Consider the following 16604-nt stretch of genomic DNA (forward strand, 5'->3'; position numbering starts at 1 on the left):
CGCACGCCTCCCCGCCCCTGCCGGCCTGGACGGGGAGTAGGCCACTGAGTCAAGAACTAGGACCTGTGGTGGAGCAGCCGCGCGGATGTGGTCGGTTGCCAGGCGCAAGTGTCGTCCATGCCACCTCTTCTGAGAAGCCCACCGGTGTAGAGGAATGCGCTAGCGGGTAGAGCACGGCCTTGGCTCGCCGCGCACCGTCAACGTGGCGAACCGTGGGCACCTCCTCCAGGTCCTCGACCCACGCCGTGGCCACAAAGTAGGAGAGGTCTTCCTTGTCGAGCGTCTCGGTGGCGATGCGGTAGATGAGGCACTCCGGCAGCATCCTCTGGACCCTGTTGATGGACCAGGCGTGCGGCGGCAGGTCCTCTAGGAAGAGGCGCACACTGTAGCGGTTGGCGTGCGAGGAGGCGAAGGAGAGGCCAGTCCAACGCCGCACGAGGATGGGGACGCCATGGAAGTGCAGCATGTTCTTTTCGACGATGGCACGGAACCACCGGTCGCTGAAGAAGCGGACGAAGAAGCCGTGCTGGTAGAGGGACACCTGGAACGCGGAGGGGGGCAGCTCCGGGAACTCCATGGTGATGCTCTCCGCAATGTTCCCAGGAAGAAGACTGGGGCGCGTGCCGACGACGATGAGCATGAGGGCGGACCCCCGGTGCCACGCCTCCTCGGCCTCCATCTCCGCATCTTGATCGACGAGGCACTTCGTCCTCCTCGCCCTGCGAGCGGCCGCGGCAAGGTCGCAAGAATCCATGGCAGGCGTCGCCGCAGCAGCAGGCTCCGGCGCCGCGGGAACAGCAGCACTAGGTACGGGGGAAGGGCGGTGGTAAGCAAAGGCGCGAGTGGACCGGGGCGCGGGTGGACACTGGGTGCTCCGGCGGGAAAACCAGCCGGGAGAGAACCGTAGGCTGAGCGCGGTGGCGTGGAGGAGGCGGAGGTGAATTATCGAGCTCGGAGAGGGGCACGCGGGGCAGGTGTTTGCGGCGGCAGAAACGAGCAGTGTGCCGCTCCCGAAGGCAATGGAGGCAGCGAGTTGGGTTGCGGCAAGCGGCCACCTTCTGATTCTTGTCAAGGCATCTGAAGCAGCGGCCGAGGAGGTCGAGTTTATAGCCGTCTACGCCATTACTGCCGGCCGCAGAGGAGCGTTGGTGTGCCTTGAATGCATCCGCTTGAGAAGGAAGCGCGCTCCCATGCCGCCCGGACTTGCGACCGACCACTTGCCATCCCCCAGAATCAGGCATGGCGTGGGGTGGTGTGGTGCAACCAGGCTCATGAATGCGTGGTGCCGGCGCATGCACGAACTGGGAGGGCGGTTGGGAGCCAGACGGTGGGCGGCACCACAACCAACGAAAGCAACCGTGGCCTCGCCGGCGTGGTCTGAGCGCCCGCCGCAGGCCTGCCAAGAGGCATCCTGACCACCTCAGCGAAGGACGCTCGCCTCAGCAACCGAGGAGAGGACAGAGGGGTGCCATCAATGTCGGAGGCCGGCTCGGAGAGAGAAACGCGCTCCCCAGATTCAACCGATCTGGGGGAGTAACACGGCCCGCCTACCTCGAAACAGGACCGCGATGGTGGAGAGGTGGCTGCCATGGCCGGAGTGGAGCAAGGCAGGGGAAAGCCGGTGGAGACCTGCACCTGGGTGGCGCAAGCACAGCCACGCCGCGGCCAAGGTGGCCGGCGGCGCGAGGACTGGAGGTGCTGAACTGCCGGCGGCCAGAGACTACGATGCATTTTTCTCTTTTGATTGATCGGCTTAGTTAGCTATTTTATACTAACAACAGAAAATGCTGATGTCGGCAAATGGCAGTTCAAAGTCTGGTCTGCCAACCTTCTAAAAGTCTATTTGGGAGAAACAGGAACGGGGTTTCCTTTCTTTCCAGATTATTAGTAATACTAAAATGCCTGGTCTGCCAACCTTCTTTATTTTATCTAATACTCCCTCCGTCCCAAAATAAATGACTCAACTTTGTACTAACTTTGTATTAAAACTAATACAAAATTGAGTCACTTATTTTGGGACGGGGGGAGTAATATCTACTTTGCTCTACACTGTTAAAAGTCTAATTATATTTCTTTACAGAGGGAGTACTAAATTGCCTGGTCTGCTAACCTTCTTCATTTTATCTACTAATATCTACTTTGCTCTACACTGTTAAAAGTCTAATTATATTTCTTTACAGAGGGAGAGGAGGGCCAGCGGGGCGCAGTGGCGGCACCCGCTCCCCAGCAGTGGCAGGGCGTGGGGGCGGGAGGAGGAGGCGTCGATGGCGGAGGGCTGGCGGTGGCGGGGCGTGGGGCAGGAGGAGGAGGCGTGGATGGATAACTGGCGCAAGGCGGGACAGTTTGGGTAGGAGGAGGCGTCCGTGGTTTTCTTTAATTAGCGATCGTGATCAGCGCTCGTGATTGTGTGGCTTGCTAGGTTAAATACCAAAGGATTACTGGCATTTAGATGTTGTTAATGAACGTTCCTGGTTGTTTGGATCTGCCTACTCTTTTTTTTTATAGGGGTAGTAGATAGATTAGTGTCTGAATCAAGTAAGACCTTTGTCATAGACATATTTTAGAATATAGATTCACTCATTTTTAGAGATTTTAATAGGACTACATAGGGTTGAATATAGACATTTTAGAATATAAATTCACTCGTTTTGCTTCGTATGTAGTTTGTATTGGAATCTCTAAAAAGACTTATATTTAGGAACGGCGGGAGTAATATATATATGGTTCACTCATGCCAACTGCACAGCCAGCTCCACCAACAACTGGTCGACAGCACACCCTATCAATCACAACCAGGAATTCAGGATTGGTTAATCATACATAATCTGCAAGCTCAACGACAACAGCTAGCAAATAGACATACGCCGACTACTAGACGAGTTCAGTTTGGCTGTCCATCAAATTGCCACCAAAAAACATCATACTACCAACGACACACACATGTTGCTGTCCTTCCATGCATCTGTGGCAACTTGCCAAAAAGGAAGCAGAACGAGTTCCTCCTCTTATATGTTACCTCCCTAATTCCGAAATCAGTCCCTTTTTCAATGACTCAATGACTCCGCCATGAAACCAAACTGATCCAACACATCAACTGCAGCGTATGTCACCCTTGCATCCCTGAAACAAAGAAATCAAAGATGCACAACATAATCATATAAGCAGCAGCAGCAAGAGGAAACTATATACTAGTACTATAAAACAAGGAACTGATAGAAAGGGATTCATTTTGTTTGCATATTGTGCATTTTGTTTCACAAAGTAAATAGTTCCTGAATTTCAGCTTCTACAATAAAACAAGGTATCCACGTAATTTTTATGACAGTCTTACTCGTTACAAGTACTCTACCACAAACCCATTTCTTCTTTCAGTCTACAACCCCCCTTCTTTGAAGATCCTTTGCATCTAGACCTCGAAAGAGATTCTGATTATTGAGCAACATGAAAGGTAGCAAGTTGACAAAATAAAAAGGATGGATTATTGACTGGATGAGATGACCCCATGTAATGGAGCGGAATACTTGACTAATACTGTATGGGAAGGAAAGACTACCCATATATAGCTTTGAGAGTGAAAGTTCCTCACAGGCGACAAATTTAACAAGTAGAATCACTATGATAAAATTTTAATGTTGAAACTTGCGACATTCCTTGTTGTAATCCTGAGACAAGAATGCTCCAGAAAATACAACAGCCAAGTAAAAATGCACCTGGCTAGAGGACATTCCAAAGAGCAGTGTGTGCTTTAAGGTGCTTTAGCCGAGCAATAAATTAATGAATATCAACTTCTATGTGTCTTAACACTACTGTTTCACTCTAAAATGAACTGAAACTGCATAGTTTTTCTGGTTTCAACTCATGCATTTTTCTCTTTTTTTTGACGAAAAGGCAGGGCCACTGCTTTTCATTGCGTATAGAAGAAAAAAACAGTTACAAACACAAGATTAGAGAAGGAGGATTGGGGTTAGAGATACATCAGAAGTACATCAGTCTGGTTCTAGGGGGCGCTCTACAAGAGCCATTGCACGCTTACGCCCAGCGTCAACCCAGTCCTTTGCTTCGACCTGAATCTTCAGAAACAGTTGTGTGGGGTGACAAGAAATATTTCTGAATGTTCTATCATTTCTTTCTTTCCAGAGGTTCCACCAAACCAGGGCCAAAATTGATCTCCAAGATTTCGCTCTTTCCTTTCCCATGGAAGCATTTGTTCGCTGCCACCAGCTAACTAGGGAATCGTCATGTACTGCCGCCATAGCCGGGGTCATGTTCAGCTTGCAGAGTGTCAGGTGCCAAACTTCCTTCGCAAAAGAGCAAGAAGTAAGCAGGTGGGCAGCAGTTTCAGGCTCTTGTAGACATAGCAGACACAGCGGATTATGGGGCCACCCTCGCTTAGCAAGGTTATCCGCCGTTAGACATCGATCTTGAGCAGCCAGCCAGACGAAGAACTGACATTTGGGAGGGGCATCCGAGCTCCAGGCCAGCTTCGCGTAAGGTGGCCTAATGTTGGCAGTAAGAGTGGCAGTGTACGCCGAGCTGGAGGAAAACTGACCATCGTTTGTCCATCTCCAAGTTAGTGAATCATCTTGAGCCTGAGTGAGTTGGATCGGCTGCAACTCATTCCAAAGGTTCATGAATTGCGCGATGGCCTCTTGAGTTAAGTTTCCCTTGAAGTGCCTCTTCCACTTTCCATCAGCAAGAGCACACCTAACGGATATTGCTTTGATCGTGCATTGGTTGTAAAGATCCGGGAACCTCCTGGAAAAGCTCTCTCTTTGATGCCAAGGGTCGGTCCAGAATTTTGTGTTGGAGCCGTTTCCAATGTTAATCTGCACCGACGCCTCAAAGAGGGATCTAACTGAGGTGTTGATTGGTAAAGGCAAGCCGTGCCATGGTCGACTAGGTTCCATCCATGATAGCCAAAGCCATCTACATCTCATTGCCTCACTTTTTTGGGTTAGACAGGGGATACCAAGCCCTACAAGCTTCTTGGGCAAGCAAACCTGTTTCCAATTGACTAAACATTTGCCACCAGTAGCCTCATCTTTATTAGCCCAGAGGAATCCTCTGCAACCCTTGTCAAACTTTTTGACCACCCATCTAGGGGGCTCAATTGCCAATATCTGAAATACAGGAAGTGCATATAAAACAGAGGTGATGAGAGCCAGTCTGCCAGCAGTGGGGAGCACTAATTTGATCCAGCCCGAGGTGTTGCGTTTGAGCTTGTCAAAGATAGGTTAATAGTGAATTTTCTGGAGTCTTGCATAGCTAAGAGGCATCCCAAGGTATGTGACAGGGAACTCCTTGATTGGGCATTGCAGGATCATGGCTAGCTCTTGGATGTCAATATTATCACACCGGATGTGGCAAAAATTGCTTTTGTTGAAGTTAGTCCATAGGCCGGTTGCATTACCAAACACTTCCAAAATCTTCTTTACCGCTGTGATTTCCTGTGTGTTGGGCTTGACAAAAATCATCACATCATCAGCATAAAGGGAGGCTCGTAATGTTGGTAGGTTTCTTCCAAAGGGGGGCAATACTTGGGTAGTGACGGCAGCCCTCAACAAAGCATCCAGAATATCCATAACTAGCACAAACAGAAGTGGGGACATTGGATCACCCTGCCTAAGGCCCTTATGGTGCTTAATTATGTCAGTTTACTCCCCATTGACAAGGACTCTGGTTGAAGACGAGGCAAGCATGGAAGCGATCCAGTTCCTCCAGGTTTGGCTAAACCCCTTGGCTGCAAGGACCTCCAGCAAGAACTCCCAAGAGACGCTATCAAAAGCCTTATCGATGTCCAGCTTGAGCATAATGGAAGGGATTTTCTTCAGGTAGAGGGATCTGACCATGCCTTTGACAAACATAAAGTTGTCGTGAATTGCTCTTCCTTTGATGAAAGCACTTTGTGAAGGCAACACCAGTTCCTTCAACCTTGGTTGGAGTCTACGTGCAAGAATTTTCATGATTAGCTTTGCAAAGAAGGTGAGCAGACTTATAGGCCTATAATCCTTGGCTTCAGCTGCATCGGCCCTTTTCCTGATTAGAATCAAAGTGGCATTATTCAGGCTGGCAAGGTTTGCATTGTTCATCCCCTCGAACGCTTTGATTGCAAGCATTAAATCATTCTTTATGATATCCCAGCACTTCTGAAAAAATAATGCGGTGTAACCATCGGGGCCGGGAGCTTTTCTATGGTTCAAGTCCATAACTGCAGCTCTGACTTCATCTTCAGAGAAGGGCCCGTCAATGCTGCTTAGATCAATTGGGAATATGCCGAGAGCAGCAAAATTTATGCAGCAGCCTCTTTGAGCTTTGGAACCCATAACCGAGGAGAAATGCTCCCAAACAGCCTGCAATTTATCTTCTTGAGCTATCACTACTACTCCTTTGTGCAATAAATTGAGCACAAAAATTTTTTGGCGTCTAGCCGAAGCTTTGGCTTGGAAGAAGGAAGTGTTGGCATCTCCATCTCTCAACCAGTCGATTCTAGAGCGTTGTCTGCTATGAGCACGCTGAACTGCAGCTATACCAAGTAAATTCATCTTCAAGGCTGCCCTTAAATATCTCTCACCCTCAGACAGATCCCTTTCATCTAGGGCAGAGTCCAGCCGACCAATAAGCTCACTGGAGATTGCTGCACGAAGCTTGAGATCGCCCATGTGAGCAGCACTCCACTTTCTTAAGGCTCTGGCCATTCTCGTGAGCTTGCAATGCAGCCGTAGATATGGATCCGAGCAATTGGTTGGCTGCGGCCAACAGTCAATCACCAACTGATTGAACCCTTCAAACTTCACCCAATAATTATCAAATCTGAAATGCCTCGGAGGCTGGAAGGAAACATCAGTGGAGAGTAGTAACGGACAATGATCAGAGAGATCTGTGGCAAGGGCAGCAAGTAAACAGCAAGGGTGTGCTGTCATCCACAGATCATTATAGAGCACCCTGTCCAGCTTCACTTTAGTAGCAATTTGTTGTTCGTTGGTCCAAGTATATTTTCTGCCATGGAGGTACATGTCTCTAAGCTCAAGTTCATTGATGAATCTTCTGAAAGCTGCCATCAATCTTCGATTTAAATTTCGGTTGTTCTTTTCTGAGGCATCAGCAATAAGGTTGAAGTCACCACTGAATATACAAGGTAGGCTGGAATGACATAATGGTCTCAAATCATCAAGGAAACTCAGTTTATCTGCATCAGACTGAGGTCCGTAGACCGTGACGAATCTGAACTTAGTAGCTGATAGTCTCCAACAACAATCCACGACAATAAAGGATTTATGCTGAGCAAGGAGGTTCACATCTACCACATCTGGATCCCAAGCAACAATTATACCACCTCTAGTTCCCAAAGCAGGCTCAAACAGGAACTCGGTGTATTTCAGACCACAAACTTGGCTAATGATCAAACTGTCAACATCTGCTAGCTTCGACTCTTGCAGGCAAACAATCGCCGGATTGTGCAACAACACAACATTTTTTACAACTCCACGGCGAGCAGGGTTGTTAAGCCCTCTTACGTTCCATACTAAGATATTTGAGCTAATCATAAGAAACTCAATCGACAGATATAGCAGCAGTAGAGAGAAACAGAACCACATCAGGCACGCCGCCCCTTCCGGCTATTCCTCACAGAGGCCGACTTGGCCAGGGCAGAGAGGGCTTCGATTTGCTTGTCACTCAGCGGCTTCTTGAAGGTAAGCTTGTATCTCTGGAGGGTCTCCTCCTCTTCTTCCTCTCCGGCTCGGCAATGGCAAGCCCCCTCTTTCCGACAAGGACACGTCGAGCAAGCCGCAGTGAAGTGTTTCCCCCTCCAGTGATAGCCTCCTTCCTTCCCTGCAGTCTATGGCTTCGCCTGGTCGCCGTTGCTGGCGATCGCCGGGCAGGCTTTTTCTTGGTGAGCGGCGGAGGGGATCTGGGTCCAGCGAGAAGCGGTGTAGAAACAGGGGAAGTCATGCGGGAGAGAAACTGCTGGATGGGGTGAGACGGCGATGCTGGGTCAATGGTCACCCGAGCGCTCGGGTCAATGGCATCGGATTCGTTGGCAGCGGGGCTGAGGTCCAGATTCAGACCATGGGCCGAAGGGATCTCAGCAGAGCCCAGCTGGGCGGCAGAGAAGCTCGGCCTAGTACGCAGGCCGGGCTCCGGCACCCCAAGAGGCTGTAGCTGGGCCAGAGATACGTCAGGGGTCTTCAAGAGCGCTTCGGGGCTACGGTTGACCAGGGGAGGCGACTGGTCTTGGGTAGCGCATGCAGCAGGCGGCAGCATCACGGGAGGCGACAGGGCGCCCAGCTCCACGCCTACCGACAGCGCAGGAGCAGCAGTGGAAAGGCGCAGTTCGCAATCCAAAGATGCAGGAGCCTCGCGCAGGGAGCTTACCATTGGCAGGGCAAGCTGCCGCTCAGCCCCGTCTCTCTGTATGGTGACCGAGGCATCTCCAGGCTGGGGCAGCTCCATCACGTGGCCACAGGGTGCCGCCGCGTTGTCACCTGCCGAGGAGACGGCGTCAACACGCACACTGACCAACGGCTGGGCATGTGCGGTTTCGACGGCCACTGCGCTGACGACGTTAGGGCTGGGAGCTTGCATCGACACCGTGATTGGCGCGCCGCCGTCCGCATCGCAGGCGCGTTGCCGGCCGCCACCTCCACCGCCCCGTCCATTAGCCCGACGTCGCTCGCAGACGGGCCTTGACTGCGTCTGTTGGTAGCGCCTGTAGTCGTCGTCGGCGAAACCACGCGCCCAGGGCATGGGGTGCTCTTCTGGAGGCGGGCCATCGCCCGCGTCGTCACGCTCGTCGTGATCACCGCGAGGTCCCGCACGCCTCACCGCCCCTGCCGGCCTGGCCGGGTAGTAGGCCACTGAGTCCAAGTAAACTAGGACCTTGTGGTGGAGCAGCCGCGGGATGTGGTCGGTGCAGGCGCAAGTGTCGTCCATGCCACCCTCTTCTGAGAAGCCCACCGGTGTAGAGGAATGCGCTAGCGGGTTAGAGCACGGCCTTGGCTCGCCGCGCACCGTCAACGTGGCGACCGTGGGCACCTCCTCCAGGTCCTCGACCCACGCCGTGGCCACAAAGTAGGAGAGGTCTTCCTTGTCGAGCGTCTCGGTGGCGATGCGGTAGATGAGGCACTCCGGCAGCATCCTCTGGACCCTGTTGATGGACCAGGCGTGCGGCGGCAGGTCCTCTAGGAAGAGGCGCACACTGTAGCGGTTGGCGTGCGAGGAGGCGAAGGAGAGGCCAGTCCAACGCCGCACGAGGATGGGGACGCCATGGAAGTGCAGCATGTTCTTTTCGACGATGGCACGGAACCACCGGTCGCTGAAGAAGCGGACGAAGAAGCCGTGCTGGTAGAGGGACACCTGGAACGCGGAGGGGGGCAGCTCCGGGAACTCCATGGTGATGCTCTCCGCAATGTTCCCAGGAAGAAGACTGGGGCGCGTGCCGACGACGATGAGCATGAGGGCGGACCCCCGGTGCCACGCCTCCTCGGCCTCCATCTCCGCATCTTGATCGACGAGGCACTTCGTCCTCCTCGCCCTGCGAGCGGCCGCGGCAAGGTCGCAAGAATCCATGGCAGGCGTCGCCGCAGCAGCAGGCTCCGGCGCCGCGGGAACAGCAGCACTAGGTACGGGGGAAGGGCGGTGGTAAGCAAAGGCGCGAGTGGACCGGGGCGCGGGTGGACACTGGGTGCTCCGGCGGGAAAACCAGCCGGGAGAGAACCGTAGGCTGAGCGCGGTGGCGTGGAGGAGGCGGAGGTGAATTATCGAGCTCGGAGAGGGGCACGCGGGGCAGGTGTTTGCGGCGGCAGAAACGAGCAGTGTGCCGCTCCCGAAGGCAATGGAGGCAGCGAGTTGGGTTGCGGCAAGCGGCCACCTTCTGATTCTTGTCAAGGCATCTGAAGCAGCGGCCGAGGAGGTCGAGTTTATAGCCGTCTACGCCATTACTGCCGGCCGCAGAGGAGCGTTGGTGTGCCTTGAATGCATCCGCTTGAGAAGGAAGCGCGCTCCCATGCCGCCCGGACTTGCGACCGACCACTTGCCATCCCCCAGAATCAGGCATGGCGTGGGGTGGTGTGGTGCAACCAGGCTCATGAATGCGTGGTGCCGGCGCATGCACGAACTGGGAGGGCGGTTGGGGCCCAGACGGTGGCGGCACCACAACCAACGAAAGCAACCGTGGCCTCGCCGGCGTGGTCTGAGCGCCCGCCGCAGGCCTGCCAAGAGGCATCCTGACCACCTCAGCGAAGGACGCTCGCCTCAGCAACCGAGGAGAGGACAGAGGGGTGCCATCAATGTCGGAGGCCGGCTCGGAGAGAGAAACGCGCTCCCCAGATTCAACCGATCTGGGGGAGTAACACGGCCCGCCTACCTCGAAACAGGACCGCGATGGTGGAGAGGTGGCTGCCATGGCCGGAGTGGAGCAAGGCAGGGGAAAGCCGGTGGAGACCTGCACCTGGGTGGCGCAAGCACAGCCACGCCGCGGCCAAGGTGGCCGGCGGCGCGAGGACTGGAGGTGCTGAACTGCCGGCGGCCAGAGACTACGATGCATTTTTCTCTTTTGATTGATCGGCTTAGTTAGCTATTTTATACTAACAACAGAAAATGCTGATGTCGGCAAATGGCAGTTCAAAGTCTGGTCTGCCAACCTTCTAAAAGTCTATTTGGGAGAAACAGGAACGGGGTTTCCTTTCTTTCCAGATTATTAGTAATACTAAAATGCCTGGTCTGCCAACCTTCTTTATTTTATCTAATACTCCCTCCGTCCCAAAATAAATGACTCAACTTTGTACTAACTTTGTATTAAAACTAGTACAAAATTGAGTCACTTATTTTGGGACGGGGGGAGTAATATCTACTTTGCTCTACACTGTTAAAAGTCTAATTATATTTCTTTACAGAGGGAGTACTAAATTGCCTGGTCTGCTAACCTTCTTCATTTTATCTACTAATATCTACTTTGCTCTACACTGTTAAAAGTCTAATTTGTTGTAGAAGGGCAACTATAGAGTCCCTTGCCGAGTAACCACTATGGAGAGCAACTAGGGGCTATGTCGCCTACTAATTAAAATGATGGTATGTGCAAATAATCATATGGAGCAGTCAGCCATACAAGAAAAAAGAGCAAGGCAACTAATTAGAACGGTGCCATGCACAAATAATCCTATGGAGCAGTCACCCATATAAACAAAAGCAAGGCAACTAATTAGAATGGCGGCATGTGCAAATAATCATATGGAGCAGTCACCCCTATAAGAAACAAGAGCAAGCTAGACAACTAATTAGAATGATGGAATGTGCAAATAATTGTACTGGACAGTCGCCCATATAAGAAACAAGAGCAAGGTAACTAATTAAAATGATGCCACGTTAATCGTATGGAACAGTTGACCAAAAAGAAGGCATTGAGCATCATGTGCACCTGCTCTCGTCCTCAGAGACAGCTTCAATGAACTCAACTAGATCCGCTGCTACCTTCAACCCAGATTTTTGGTCCTTTATACCCCGCAATATGCCAGAGTAAGCCTTGCATATTCCCTCTCTAAGCTGGTTACCGTAATCAACCTTATCCTCATCAGAGACATTGGCATAATATCTTGGGTTAGCAGCTTCTTTCAGCTTTTTCCTAACAGCCTGCAGGTGGTACTCCTCAAAATGCTTGCCGATAGCAAGAGCGATCTCTCCAAAGCATGCCAAAATTTGAGGTTTAAGCTTGGGTTTTGAGAGACCTTCGTAAAGAACATCCATCATATCATCACAGCATGGCAGGATTTCATCTCCCAAGACATGAAAGATAGTGCCAATCACCTCTAAATAGATAGGGGAGAATAGCTTCACGCTGTAATACTGACAAAATATTGGCATGTGATCCAGAAACTTTGGACCGACGGCACGAGCCAGAGCACCAATAGCAAGTGCTGCTTTATCGCGTGCGGTAGAACAGTCGCAGGTCAGGACACGGCAAAACTGAAGCAACATAGACTGAGCAGACTCCCTAACCTTGTCCGCGTGAAGTGAATTGCCCAGTTTCTCTATTATGGCATGCAGTACGTCACACAGCAACGCCTGAAGATTTTGCCTGTTAGTCTTGTCATCTGATGAAATTGCTTTGGCATCAAGCGCTGTGTTTAATCTTCGCATGATACGAGGCATCAAATCCATAATAGCTATTACAGCTTCAAAATCCCATATGTTGCTTACTCTCACAATCTCAATCAATGCGCCATAAGCAGATGCAGATGCAGGAAGCCCGAAAGGGGTCTTCTTATCAAGTTCCGAAGCAGAAAGGATAGCATTGATAACACCACTAAGAAAAGGTGAAAGTTCAGATGAGATTTTCTTTTTTGAATGGTCTACCTCAGATGAGATTGGCACATCATAACCTCGGGCATGAAAATATATTGCTTCACACACTTCCTTGGACACTTCTGGAACATCTTTACCCCTCTTTGACAACGCAGCCATGATGCGAGGAAAGTCTTCAGTTGTGAAAAATCTTTTATCAAGAGCTGGAGAATGCAGAAGCTCAAACACCTGCCTAAGAGTGCATGTAGCGGTGCCTCTTATCTCCATGTGTGGGTCTTCCATCTTGTCAATCAACAAACCGACCACAGGAGCGAGTTTTTCAATAGAAGGCCCTTCAAGGATAGCGCCTAGTACAGAAATAGCTGTCTTGCGACTACACCAATCTGCCACTTTGATGTTACCCTCGATAAACTGCCTTGCAAGTGGGACAACTGCATCCCCGATAGTTCTAGCGGCGAGGCCTAGGCATGTCATAGCACTCATGAAGATGTTCAGTTCATCAACATCTCTTTGTTGGTGTAACGACAGAGTTTGTAGCAGAAGTGGAACAAGTGAACAAAGGGGATTCTCAAGGAAGTGACAATCTGCGGTCAATATAACACGAGGAAAGCGTTTTCTTTTTTCTCGGAGTTTAATCACTTTTCTACAAATAGTGCTCCAGAACTCGATACATTCGAGCGCAACTGTTTCGTCCACACCTCCTTCCAAGCCCAAAGCTTCAGTTGTAAGGCTGAGTGTGGTTTCCATGTAAGGTTCTAACTCCATATAATATTTGGATGCAATTGCAGTAAGGCAGCCGAATGCTGCATGCTTGACCTCCACTGCTTCATCAGATTTAGCTGCATCAGATATTGCAGTCATTATACGATTTCTGCAATCATCATCACTTGCAAAGTCAGCAAACTTATGAACATTCTGTAGAGCTTTAACCGCTGCAACACGGACTTGAAAACTTTTCTCTGCCTGGTGGTTCATTGCCCGGATGACGGCATCCAGAACACCATTAATTGTGTCTTTCTCGAACCTCAAGGTCTTCTCCTCAAACACATACTCCAGCGCCTCTAGAGTTGCTTGCTTTAGTGAAGAAGGAGATGCACCCTGCTGTGCCATGTTGCGCAGTAATCTGCCAATGAGGTCTTGCCATCCCTGGGAGGGTATCTCAATATATGCAAGCCTGCCAATAATCTGTGATGAGGCATGCCTCGCCTGAGGAGCCAAAGATCCTAGTGTTATCAGCAATGACTCCTTAATCTGGGATTTGATACGTTGATCCAGGTTGTTCCATTGTTCGATGAGGATGCTGTTATCTTCAGAATACTTTCCTTCCACAGAATTCTTCAGCATAATGCCAGCAAGGCATCTGCACTCGTGCGGACTTGCATCACTCGAGAGCTCTGCTGATAATGACAGGAGGAAGTTGGGACGATTACGCTCCTGGAGCTGCTTGAGTTTGCATTCTGCTACTAGCCTTATGTTGTTATCCAGATCCTGAGCATCTTTTGGAATCTGAGTGATATTATCCATAGCTGGCTGTATCAACTGTCCGTCCTGGCAAACATGAAAAAAAGCATCCAGAATGGTTCAGTTAGAAATAGAAAAGGAAAAGGAAGCAGCCTGGTTACACACAAACTAACAAAGAAAATGGTAACGAACCGTCCTAAGAAAGGGCCACTAGACAAATTTGACATATAATAGCTTAATTGGACGTGTGCAAAGAGAACCATGCAAGGACAGGACTGTTACAAATTATCAAGTTAAGAGATGTGTGGCAAATTATAAGTATGGATGGATGTAAAATAAATAAATGAGCAGCACGATCGAGTGGCACCAATAGACCACCATTGCTAAGCTAGTTAATTAATATCCCATCCGGCAAGTAGGGATTTAGCTATCCCAAATTAATCCTGGCTGAACAGAGCCATGTATATAGCCTGCTGAGTGAAGTTATACTAGTATACGGTAAGTTAAAGAGCGTAAAAATGCAAGGACTAGGAGAACTGCTGACACCAGAACAGAGCAAAGAGAGGAGGGAGTTTCTGGACCAAGCTGCATGGTCCTAATATAAGCTCCAGCTAGCCCGTCAGATAGATGTAACCCAAGAACTTACTGAAGCATGGATATCTGTTCGGGCCTAATCAAGGTGAGATCGAGATTAGCTAGCTAACAGACTCTGTGTGTTTTTACAATGTTTATTTATTGGAGCACATACGGGCCCCAATATATATACACCCAAAACGTGCTTTGGAACATTAACTGCGAAAAATCCTAGCTAGCGAAATAATACCAGCGTACGAAAACACTATATATATAAGCTGAAGCATCAGATTAAGAACAAAGACTGTACGTACATATACGCAGATATTATGGGCGTGTTTGGTTGCCTGGGTGGCTTTAGCCTGCATCACATGGGGGATCCTTGCTGAGCGTGGCCTGCTTGAGTGGATGCAAGGATGGGGTGAGATGTATGTTTGGTTGACTGTGTGATATGGATGCACGAGAGATGCTATACACGACAGATGTTGTTTGGTAGATTGAACATGGGCTTAATTCTGCTAAGTCTTCTCTTCCAATTCCAATATTTCAGATGGATCTGGACCATTCCATGGACAAAGGGAACAAGTAAAACAAACTTGAACTGAAATCTGAACCAAAAACTCATAGTGTCGATTTTATTTATTAGGAGTTTCGCAAAGAAATCAAAATATTTGCACCTATCTGACACATTCCAATGAGATTTAGTAGATGGTCATGGAGGAGACCAACCAGGTGAAGAGCTCGAGGGCGATGAGATGGCCGTGGAGGAGATGGGCTGCCGGGAGGAGATGCCGGCGGCAGAGATTTGGCTGCAGCTGGATTTGGCGGCTCATGGCTCCCCTCTCCCCCACCCCGATTCTTCCTCTCGGTCGGTGGCGAGCGGCGGGCCGAGCTCTGGCGAGCTTGTCCGCGGTCATGGGTGCGCGCAGCGATGTCGGAGTGCGGCGGCGTCGAGGTGAGGTGTTCGAGGAACGCAGGCGTGGGTGCGCGCGGCGATGGAGGAGTCCGGCAGCGTCAAGGTGGAGATAGTCGAGGAGCGCCGGCGACATCGTCCTGCTGCTAGCGATGGCAAGGCGGAAGGGATGCGGCTGGATTGCGTCGTGGTGACTTTGTACAACTCCGTAGGGCGCGCTACGGCAACTTTTCTAACTACGCTTGCTGCTTGCTGGTTTTTCCATCATCCAATCCACAACAAATCGAATGAAACCGCTTCGGATTTCTTTTGATGAAAACCCTTGTTCCGCTCTCGCTCGCCGCTACTAACGGGGTCTCGGTTGATTTTCCTTCCTTTAGCTACTCAGATGTTTCAGTTCGCTAAGTTTGAAAAGTCCAAAGGGAAAGAACCTGCGGTTCCCTCAGCCTGCACGAAGGAAACACTTAAAACCTGTGTTCCCCTTAGCCTGGCTGGGAGGCCTCCTTTTGCATCAACTGGGCCAGGCTGAGGAGGCCACACAGCCAACCAAACATGGGCAATTTTGCATCGCGGGTGCGAGCCAGGTGCAGCCCACCCAACCAAACATGCCCTATATACTCCCTCCATTCCAAAATATAGTGTGTCCGCGCTTTTCGAGGTCCAACTTTGACCATAAATTAATCAACGGGACCAACTGCGGTGGGAGAAAAAATTATATAATTGAAAACTTTTTTCAAATACGAATTCACTGATATAATTTTTGCTCCCGCCGTAATTGGTCTTGATAATTAAATTTATGATTAAAGTTGAAGCACGGGGATAAAGAAAGCACTACATTGTGGAATAAAAGGAGCGCTTCCTTCTACATTGTGGAAGGTGTTCCCGGTGGAGGGGAGGCGGTGGCGGTGGTGGCGAGCGGCCGGCGGTGTGGATTGGGACCGGCGGTGGTTTCTCGTTTTCTTTTCGGCATTGGGATCGGATCGGATCGTTTTCTTTCCGAATATGATAATTAACAAGCAGCCTTACAATTAATTAACTACGGGTGTGTTGTGGGATCTCTTTATCCAAGGCAAAGGAAAAAATTAACCAGCCCAGATGTTTTTTAAAGATGTTAATGTTTATATACAGCGCGCCGGTGTAACTTTCGACCGGTCATGCTCACGCGCACAACACACGTATCACGTGAATTTTCTTTGCCACGCTGGCGTGGTCCTAGGCAAATTGCTCCCGCATGTCTCACGCGCACGATATGAGGCCTACATGACTGCCCTTTTTTTCTCCCTAGTTATCTCTTGCCTTATCTGTTACCTTTCTTCTACCTCCAGCCATATTAATTTTTTTTCTGCTACAAAGTGTTGCA

General features: G+C 50.3%; 1 protein-coding gene across 2 annotated transcripts; it reads right to left on the bottom strand.

The window, feature by feature from the left end:
- Positions 1 to 2751: 2751 nt before the first annotated feature.
- Positions 2752 to 13821, bottom strand: LOC125507809 (importin subunit beta-1-like). Of its 2 annotated transcripts, none has more exons than XR_007283033.1 (2): positions 7591 to 7727; positions 2752 to 3120 (listed from the first exon to the last, which is right to left on the bottom strand). XR_007283033.1 is itself a non-coding variant. In XM_048672318.1 (2 exons), the coding sequence occupies exons 1-2, from the start codon at positions 13819 to 13821 to the stop codon at positions 3045 to 3047; spliced, it is 2484 nt and encodes an 827-aa protein (XP_048528275.1). In that variant the 3' UTR covers positions 2752 to 3044. The 2 variants fall into 2 exon arrangements, 1 of the variants encoding a protein (XP_048528275.1); XM_048672318.1 differs by lacking the exon at positions 7591 to 7727 and adding an exon at positions 11414 to 13821.
- Between the last annotated feature and the right edge of the window lie 2783 nt (positions 13822 to 16604).

Source organism: Triticum urartu, chromosome 5 (genome assembly GCF_003073215.2).
Source record: "Triticum urartu cultivar G1812 chromosome 5, Tu2.1, whole genome shotgun sequence".
Taxonomy (NCBI): Eukaryota; Viridiplantae; Streptophyta; class Magnoliopsida; order Poales; family Poaceae; genus Triticum; species Triticum urartu.

What these genes read in the sequence shown, in the direction of transcription:
- LOC125507809 (XM_048672318.1), bottom strand. Translation starts at nt 13,821, where the DNA reads ATGGATAATATCACTCAGATTCCAAAAGATGCTCAGGATCTGGATAAC. An exon ending in GTCTCTGAGGACGAGAGCAG is followed by an intron (nt 3,121 to 11,413) that starts GTGCACATGATG and finishes TCTTTGTTTCAG; the next exon opens with GGATGCAAGGGTGACATACG.